Source organism: Rosa rugosa, chromosome 3 (genome assembly GCF_958449725.1).
Source record: "Rosa rugosa chromosome 3, drRosRugo1.1, whole genome shotgun sequence".
Taxonomy (NCBI): Eukaryota; Viridiplantae; Streptophyta; class Magnoliopsida; order Rosales; family Rosaceae; genus Rosa; species Rosa rugosa.
Window position 1 is genome coordinate 9,326,751 of NC_084822.1, and position 10,182 is coordinate 9,336,932.

The window sequence follows — 10,182 nt, forward strand, 5'->3', positions numbered from 1 at the left end:
ATAACTATTTTAGAAATTTCACAATGTACATATTTGATTATCAATATGTGTTTCCCCAGATCTAGTGAAAATTATAGTATATAAACTTTATTTAGTTTCTATAAATACAACATCACAAAAAACTAAAAAGACATTTTTCTTTTTTCTTTTTTGTTCGAAGAGAAATTCTTAGGTAGGGGTTTCCCTACCATGTGGCTTTAGGGCAAGCCAATCAGAAGAAAGAAACTTTTCTCCCTTTTTCGAAACTGTCTCTGCTTTTTTAAAGTGCAATACCCAAAATACCCCATGCTGATGCCTAATTGGTCATGAGCCGCACCGCCACATGGTGCAGCTGACGTACGTAAGATTCTCTCTTGTTCGAAAGTGCTGCAATCTAGTTTTTCCTATGTACTCATGTCCATTGAATGCAAATCTACGTTAGTAGAATAACCCACAAGACTGCCTAAGCTTCGCAAAAGCTATGCTCTCTCTCAAGCAGCCATGGGCAACGGCTTCAATGGCGACGTTTATCGCCAACATAACTTCAATTGATGCCAGTTCTCTGCCTATCGAGGAGGAGGGTTGTGTGCCATAAGGTGGTGTCAGCGTCTGGCCTTTAAGGGTGAGACTCGTATAGTGTTTTACAAATGGCGACGGCATCTTGCTTCCCAGAGCAAGTGTTGTACGCTGCAATCTGTGGTGGGGTGCACTTGCAGCCACCACCTTTCATGGGTTGGGTATCTAATCTCTTTCAAGCTTTGTTAGAGCATAGTGGTGGACAGTAGGTTTTTGCTCTGACTTGGGAGGATCAATGAAAGCTCATGTTGCCACCGATGTGAATGTCATAAGTTGAAGGACAAGAGCGAGATTCGTGTCTCTCCACTGATTCATGTCGAGGGCGTATCGGGCCCTCTAAAGCTCTGATTCTTCGAGAAGATGGTTGTTTGCTAGCTACGGATGCTACTGCCGGTGACGACCGGAGGCTAGCGATGGTGGAACATGAAAATCTAGGCTTTTGTGCACAGAATTGCCGCTGAGGTTGAAAGAGATGGTTGGGCTACTCCTTGGCTGCATGGATCTTGTTTGGTACCTGAACAACCCAAATAGGTGAGTGCTTTGGCCTGGAAGCAACCATGATGAGCTTGTAGTAGTGGTTGCACTATACTTAGGTGGGTGTCAAGGGGGTCTCGAGTGTCCGTCAATGTTTTAAAACGTTGAGGCATACCTCGAGACATTTTCGAGAAAGCCTCAGTAAGACGTAAGCCTTGAGAGGAATAAATACACACACACACACACACACACATAATATTTATATATAGAACAGTAATAATCTAGAAAAAAATTATTATTCATTATCATTAATGAAAGGTCTTTGATGATTATTATTGATTGAGAATGGTGTATATAACTATATTTACAAATATAAGATAATTCTATACGAGTAGAAGATAAAAACTAAAATAGCTGTAACAGATAAAGATGAAAACTAAGGGGGGTGTATTCAATCCAGATTTTAAATGATTCTGATTGATTTTTTATAATCTGTGGATTTTTATGGATTCTACAGAATCTACGGATTGTTTTAATTCCACACGGATTTAAATAGATTTTAATGTATTGTATTAGCAAGATTTGTTTAGATTTGTTTGGATTTCATAAGTGCATGGATTGTCCTTGTAACAATAATTGAATAAAGAACATAATAGAATAGTATAATTTTTTGGACAAACATTATACAATAATTATTATGACTTGAAAAAAAAAAGTTCCATAAAAATAAATTATGTATGTCAAAATAGATTAGCAAAAATATGTAAAGACAACCAAAGGAACACATTATGAAAAATGCAAAGGAAATTAAAAATGTACATTAGAAAGCTGTATACTCATCTATTCCAACCTCATTATCATCATAACCTTCTTGATCCCCATCATCCATATGTTCCTCATTATTCTCATTCTCATTGCCTTGAGTATCATTGTTATTCTCTTGACTTCCATTATCATCATTTCGCGGTCTATCTTGACACCCAAGTTTTGCATTAAGAACAGGAAGTATTCTTTCTTCCACTGTTTGCTTACTTAAGATGCCACTATTGTCACGCCATCCCCTAACGGCGGCATCAACCATGAGTTCTAACAAGGTATCAGTCTCTTCCTTGGTCCACTGCTCATAATTCCCATTTTTTTTACATCTTGTTGTGGATCAACCATGATGATAATACTCTATTATACATACATAGAAAACTTTTCATTAGCATTTATATATAATCTTTTGTTTTGTTTCTTATTTATAAACATGTCAAAAATTATCATAAATGCAAACAAGTCACAATAAGCATACTCTCTTATTAAGGTAATTGTCATTTCCAATATCAAGTATGTACCATGATTACAAGATTTACAATCTGCATATGTTTATTAAAATGCACAAATTGGATTACGTATATATCTGTATGATCTATAAGGCCCCCGCCTATAAGGTTATTATTTGATCATAGCTAGCTTAATTAAATGTGAGCTAGAATATTACATATATATATCTGCATCAGTAACACTAGTAATGACCAGTTTGATCATAGCTAGCTTATTTAAATATAATAGTGGAGTGCGTGGACAAACTAATCCATTTTGTAAGGACAGACTAGAAAGAATATTGTAAATATGATGCTATATGTACAATACATTTGATATAAATTAAAGGTTCTGTGCTTCCTGGTTTGGTATTTTCAATGTTTGACAAATGAGATATTGTGGTGTGATTTCATTGTTTTTTGTTAATACCCAGAATGATTTTTGAGTTGATGATCGACCAAATAAGCATATGGATGGTCTCCAATTATGAAACAAAGTCTACTCACGATTTCATAAAGCAGTTTTCCATACAAAGTCATCATAATCATAACCAGACACATGAAAAACTAATAGGGATAATTATCTTTTTACCTCTTTGATTCAATGTCTTTCTTGAAATCAAAGTTCGGCTCACAGTCAAGAACCGAAGTAGGAACCTGCTCATTCCAAAGAAAAATAGTTAAGATCGACCTCAGCTCAGCATTGTTTTTCACCCCAAAAACTCAAGAAAACAAAATTTCTCCCGGAATGTTCTTGAATGCTAATGAATGCATTAGACTATATCATCACAGTCAAAAGAAATTATTTAGCTAGATACCTTATTATGGTAAGAGCTAGCTAGCATATAGCAGCAAATTCAAACAATATAGCAGATTTGGATAAAAACAATAATATGTCATTGTAGTCGAAACAAATAACATAATTTGTTATTATAGAAACTAAAGATGGATAACTTTGCAACAGCAAGAAACATGAAACAATATTCTCTAGTTAAAAGACAGGACTACCAAAGTATCAGTACTCAAAAACACAATTGTATTTTGATTTCTCGAGACAGAAATTCTGAATTCATTATTTAGTCTGAAAGATTTTGCAAGTGTTTGGGTGTTAAAAGATACAAAGCAAAGTTGTAATAGATACAATTCATAGCTAATGAAGAACAAAAACTTGAAACCAAACATATCAATTCGAACCTAACAGAGTATAGGTAGACATTAAAAGAAAAATGTTGAAGCTCAAAGTGTACAGTATACAAAACTTCAAATTACAAAGAAATCCACATAATTTAATTAGTTCTGCAACAAAACCCTCATAACTACTCTAACATTCATATATAATGATACAAGACTGATGATGTATATAACCTTGGAAATGAGAACAAGTGAAAAAAGAGAGAAACGTTGGCTCTTAACATCTTAGGAAAAGAGGAAAACATATGCCCCAAAAGCTGCTATATAAGACAACATCATATATCAAAAGTCATTTTTATAATCGATCTCCCTAAACTGCATGCAACACAATGATGCAGCACAACAAAATCACAGGGATCGTACCAAAACCAAGGCCATATCAAATTTGAACATGAGAAAATCTGATGCATTAACCAGACCAAAACAACACAAACCATGCGACTAGAGAGCAAAAATAGAAAAGTACTGCTATTTCATGGGTAGAAATCACAAAGTACACAAGGATTACAACCAAACAAGACAAAGCCCAAAAAGAAGCCGTGTATTATTTCAACTATCAATACCAAACCAAATATGCAGAATCCAGCACATTCACATAAACGTATCAAAAATAGCCAAAATCACTGCAATCAACACTAGCTTGTGTATCAAAAATACCTTTTTAGCAAGTGATAATTTCCCCCAAGTTGACAGGTTGAGGTCAGCTCGATGTCAGTCTGTCTTCTCTCTTTTGTCAGTCCGTTTTCTGTCTTTGACGGCATTTCATCTTCAGAGAGAGAGAGAAAAAAAATGAAAGACGTCAAAATCTCACGTCTAGAGGGTGGATTTGTGATAGGGTTTGGTATTTATACCAGACACCCTAGAATCCTACAAAATCAAGCATCTAATAAAATCTTTCAAATCGTTGGGCTTTTGAATACCGCTAGATTTGGAAGGACTTTTTAAAATCTTGATTGAATACCACCAGATTTTAAAGGACTTTTAAAAATCCTGATTGAATACCACCAGATTTTAAAGGACTCTTAAAATACAAAAAAATCCTATGGACTCCTAATTGAATACATCCCCCTTAACTTTAAAACTGTGAATTCAATTGAAGAAAAGCCCTTGTTATCAGAAGATAAGGATGAGGACGTTGGTTTAACATAACTCAACATAACTCATAATAATTCATAATAAACCATGCTTCATTTTGTGAAGGAGGGTACTATGCTCCATTTTCTTACCCCTTCTCATTCTTTTCCCATCTTTGTATGTTAGCTTTAAGAACCTAGCTTTCCTCTCAGATCAGTCCATCACCACAATATTTCCCAAGTCGCAAACTCAAAATTTGTTTTCTTAAAAAAAAAAAAAAAAAACGAGACCATGAGTTTTGGAGTTACAAAGCAAAATTTAGCATATGTGGTTTTACTTAAAAAAAAAAAAAGGTTTGCAACGCATACGACTTGAGTCTGAGTTTTCCGACTTTTATGTCTTCAAAGCCTCCTGAGCGCATTTTCTGCGCCTTCACACCTAGCTATCAAAACCCACTCATTTATACTGCAGATTTGTGCCTTTAACGCCTCAAGATACGCCCTTTTAATACATTGTTGGAAGTGGGCTCAACTCTGGGGTCTAAGCTTGACAAGGTTGATAGGTTCTAATCTATTGGGTTTCATATAGGGCTGGGATCGGTTCTGCTTTTCAATTTTTTTGCTGGAACCGAAACCGAAACCGACAATATGTCTCCGGTTCGGTTTTGCTATTTTTTTTGCCGGAACCGACTTGGAACCGGAACCGTTTAGTTCGGTTCGGTTACAGGTTCTAACCGGTTCCTGTACACATAGCAAAACAGCACCAAAGCTGCAAAGCTGTCCAGTTTTCCTGAAATGTCACAATGGATTCTGCCATTTTAGATTCTTTCAAGTTCTAACAGCAATCTGCAGATTAACAATCCAACACGACATTATGTCATTATCCAAAGTCAAAACACATGAAGATGGCAAAACACATCAAATTGCACAGTTTAAATGCAAACAACAAATCTAAAAACACAGCAAACTGATAAATCTAGAACACAAATCCATGCAATAGATCTGGAGAAATGTCATACCAGTAGTTATGAAGAAGAAGAAGAGAAGATCGATTCAAATTGATGAAATATGCCTCCAGTAGTCTGGTACAACCTCTATAAGACTGAAATAATAGCTATGAAGAAGTGAATAAGAATTAAGGAGGAAGAGGAGGAGGAGAGAAGAAGAATGGTTGTCGGGGGGGGGGGGGGGGGGGGGGAGGAGAAGATATGGAACTATGAAACAGAGAATATACTCATATAGAGAAAGAGAAAGAGACAGAACAGAGACAGAGAACAGGAGAGAATAAAGAAAGAGAAAGGGAGATGGTGGACGACCGAGAGACAGAGAGAAATGGGAATGAGAGGGTGAGGTTTATATTTTATTAGAAAAAAAAGACAGAATAAGGGTTTGGGCAGTTGAAACTTGAAAGTGGCTTTATGGGGAAAGGAGTAAGACCAGCAGTATGGATATCGGTTCCAGATACTCTTCCGAAACTAAGAACCGAAACCGAACCGAAAACTTACAAAACGGTTCGGTTCTGAAAATAAATCGATTTTGACAGCCAAGAACCGCACCGAATCGGCCATTTCGGTTCGGTTTTTCCGGTTTTCGGTCCGAAAATCCCAGCCCTAGTTTCATATATGGGATTCAGGTGGATTAGATTTTGTCAAGTTACTTCTTATTGGAGTGTTTCTTGCTAGCAGTAGATGGTTAGCTTGTTGGAATAAGTGAGTGTTGATGTCGAATGAGTGGTACTATCTTACATACAATATTGTTTCTTATCTCCTTTACCTTGGTCTTTAACAATGGAACCGTATGTGATGTGCCATTCTGGCCTAAATTTTGAAGGATTAAATGGAATGACTTTTTCTTTTAAAAAAAAATTCACGCAGAAAATATAAGTATATGCTCCATATATTGCCACCCTACTATTTTCTTGGTTCACCCTACACACATTTGAATTATTGAAAAACTATATTACCCAAATGCAAAATGACTAATAAGTACACTAATTTTCTAAAATTCAAATCTGAAAGGAACATTATATACATAATCAATTAATTAAATACAAGAACTACTTAAATGCGAAATGACTGATAAGTACACTAATTTCTAAAATTGAAATATGTAAGGAAAATTAGATACATAATCAATTAATTAAATACAAGGACTACTTAATTTCTCATTATATAACATTAATCTTCATATTTTCCACCCAAATTTGAATTTGTTACAATTTTTTGTCTTTTTGTTGCCTCTTCATCGTTTATTTGTTATTCAATTCAAAAAGTCATTAGTATTAACTTTATCAAAATCTTTGCAATACTCTTGTGAACACCAAAATTAAAAATCTAAAACGGAAAAAAAAAAAAAAGTGATCTCTTCTTCATTGCTTATAGTTGTTAAATTACTAGTTTTTTGTAGGGCTGGATTTGGTACAGTTACCGTGTTTTTGCCTCTGAGCCGACTACCAACCGAAACACATCGGTAGGCTGAAAACCAGTACCACTACCGTGCCGGAAAAGTTGGTAACCGTATATTTCGGTTACCGAGATTATGGTCGGTTTTGTCTTGGTTCAGGCCCAACCGAAGAGAATGATTGGGCCTAATAGATAAACATTTATGTAGGCCAATCACCCATTCTGGGCTGTTTTTAGACCATTTTTCATGTTCAGTTTTTACCAAATACATAAAAGCTATTAAGCTCGTACTTAACTCTGCAATTTCCTGAATAATACATCTTCATCAAGTGTATTCCTCACCTTCTTATGGAGATGTGAGTTGTAGACTTGATGTTTTCACTTTTTCTCTTTCAGCTTTTCTCTTTCAGTTCTACATTCACAAATTACAAGCTCACATATCATATTTGACTGATGTCCAAGTCTAAAAGTTATTGAATATTACAGAACCTCAAATTGAAATAAACAAAAAGTTGCAAGTGATTTGATGATTCCAAAGACTAAACAAACAAAAAAAAAACACAGCAGCTGCATCCAAATCTTCAAGTAGACTCCAAAGACTTGACCAAAAAATGCACAACAGCTATATCTTCGATCTGGATGTTTGCACCATCCAAATCTTCAAGCAGTAGTTGTCGTAGACAAGTTCGCACCTCCCAAATACAACGCAACAGTTTCTTCAATGTTAAAACCACAAAAAGAATACAAATAGCCAAGTCAATATAGAAATAAGTTGATGTATTAATAAATAAAAAAATCAAGTAAGCTAATATTTCCAAATTATACCTTTCTGCAGTTCTTCTAGATCCTTATACAAGGACATCTCATCCGTTGTTGGTTCTGAATAGAAATTAGGCTGCTCAGCTCTCAACCAATCACTAGTGCAGACTAGTGCCTCAACCATTTGAGGAGTGAGTGAACTCCTAAAGGGATCAACTACCCTTTTTCCCAAGCTAAATGCATTCTCACTTGCCACAGTAGAGCAAGGAATTGCAAAAATATCTTTAGCAAGCTTGGAAAGAATAGGATATGCAGCTGCGTTGACCCTCCACCATGGCGAAACATCAAACCCTTTGACTAAAGGATTGACATATCTATCTGCAAGGTACTTGTCAACCTCGTTGTATATCATTTCATGTTCATTTTCGAGTCTTTCTTGCATGAGATCAACAAGTATCTCAGCTTGTCCATCTTCTAGATCATCAAACTCAACCCCCTCCATTGCTGCAACACCATCTGAATGGTTTGGTTGACTTAAACCCCCTCATAGCCCCTATACTCATCATACATTCTCAACAGAATGTTCTTCAAGTCCCTAGTTATCTTCTCAATGGTGCGAGCTCTGACTCCCACCCTTAAAAATGCTACTTTCTGATATTGCAGTTTCCAGCGAGGGTCTAGGACATTTGCAATCAGCATGATTTGATTCATGGTTTCAAAGCTGCCCCAATATTTGTTGAATTTTGCTTTCATCCCCATTGCCACCCTCTGCAAAACCTCATCAGAATCATCATTTGCCTTCTTATCAATCTCTGTTTGAAGGCCGATCATCTCTTTGAACTGCAAGTTTGCAGTAACTGATTTCCAAGCACTCAATTTGAGTGTTGTCTCGTAAAACTTTTTGAGGAAATGCACTAAAACTTGAGCATTTCTCCAATCTGCCTCTACGGGAGGGCATGTCCTCTTCCTACCTTTGGTATCTTTCTCCTCAAAATAATTCCTAAACTGCACATCTTCATCACCCATCCTATCAAACACTTTCTCATATTTTAATGCCGCAGCAAGCATTAAATAAGTGCTATTCCACCTAGTGATCACATCTAGGGGAACATTTGCATTCTTATTCAAGTGCTCAAGAACAGAAAACTCCCTAAACGTGATCGACTTGAACTTGACCTAATAAACTTGACGCAATGCCAAATTGCATCAATCCCATTCTCTAATTCTTTGATTCCATCCTTGACAATCAAATTGATGATGTGACATGAACATCAAAAGTGTAAGAAGTCCCCATCAAAGCTTAAAGTGTTCATGTTCCTCAGCCTTCTTTTCATGTAGACAACTGCTTGGTCATTTGCATTAGCATTGTCCACTGTGATAGTGAACACCCTATTGATATCCCATTCCCTCAAACACTGCTCCAGGACCCTTCTTATATCTTTCCCTTTGTGACTGGTAATTGAACAAAAGTTAATAATCCTTTTGTGCAATTTCCAGTCGCTGTCCAAGAAATGGGCAGTGACCACCATGTAGTTAATGTTCTGAATTGATGTTCAAGTGTCAGTGGTTACACTAACTCTCTTTGCATGCTGTGCAAAGATCGACATCATCTTTCCCTTCTCAGATTGGTACAATTCCCACACTCCCTTGGCCACTAACTTTCTACTTGGTTGAATCCACTGTGGCTGAGCTTCTAGCTAGCATAAATGCTTTAAACCCAAAACCCTCCACATGCCTAAAGGGAAGTTCATCCCTTATGATCATCTTGTACAGCTTCTCATCTATCCTACCCTGATTAAATCTGTGATATTGTGGAGCCCCGGAAACATTATCCCTAGATAATATAGTCTGCTCTTTCTCGATTGGTTTCTCAAATAGAGGGTTAACCTTGGAGTTTCTTCCATGTGACCAGCAAGAACTGGTTCCATTCTTTGAACTTAAAGCAGGAACTAATGCTTTACAGTAGTTGCATTGTGAATTATGTGGGTCAGGCTTGCCATCAGGGAGCAAAGGCCTTGTAAAACACTCCCATACTTGACTCTATTTCCTACCCTTTGTGGTCTTATCTACTGTTTTTCTTTTCCCCAGCCCCGCAGTAGCTTCCACCGATTCAGGATCTGGATTTGATGTTTCAGTTGGGGTTGGAGTGGGAACTAAGTTAGGGGTACTATTATCTATTGGTGGTAAGTTACCTACTGGTGGTAAAAGGGGTTTCGTTATCATTTGGGGAAACACTAACAAATTGACAACTTGCAGTAACCATGTTTGAAGTTATGGAAGGGGATGAACAACAATGACTTCCTGACCTACTTGTAGAAGCCATGGTCTACAATGAGAAAAGATAGATTCAGTTTTGATCAGTTTTATGTAAGGGATATTTTTTTGTTTTATATGATAACAATTAGATTAAATAGCAACATACAA

The 10,182-nt window shown here is 36.4% G+C and overlaps 1 protein-coding gene and 1 long non-coding RNA gene across 2 annotated transcripts; both read right to left on the reverse strand.

Annotated features, from left to right (window-relative positions):
* Positions 1-1,878: 1,878 nt before the first annotated feature.
* Positions 1,879-4,578, reverse strand: LOC133740769 (uncharacterized). Its single transcript, XR_009861397.1, has 2 exons — positions 2,926-4,578; positions 1,879-2,205 (listed from the first exon to the last, which is right to left on the reverse strand). It is a non-coding gene; the product is annotated as an uncharacterized LOC133740769 (long non-coding RNA).
* Positions 4,579-8,292: 3,714 nt separating this feature from the next.
* Positions 8,293-9,287, reverse strand: LOC133737161 (zinc finger BED domain-containing protein RICESLEEPER 2-like). The gene is made up of 2 exons (XM_062164771.1): positions 9,102-9,287; positions 8,293-8,934 (listed from the first exon to the last, which is right to left on the reverse strand). The coding sequence occupies exons 1-2, from the start codon at positions 9,285-9,287 to the stop codon at positions 8,293-8,295; spliced, it is 828 nt and encodes a 275-aa protein (XP_062020755.1).
* Between the last annotated feature and the right edge of the window lie 895 nt (positions 9,288-10,182).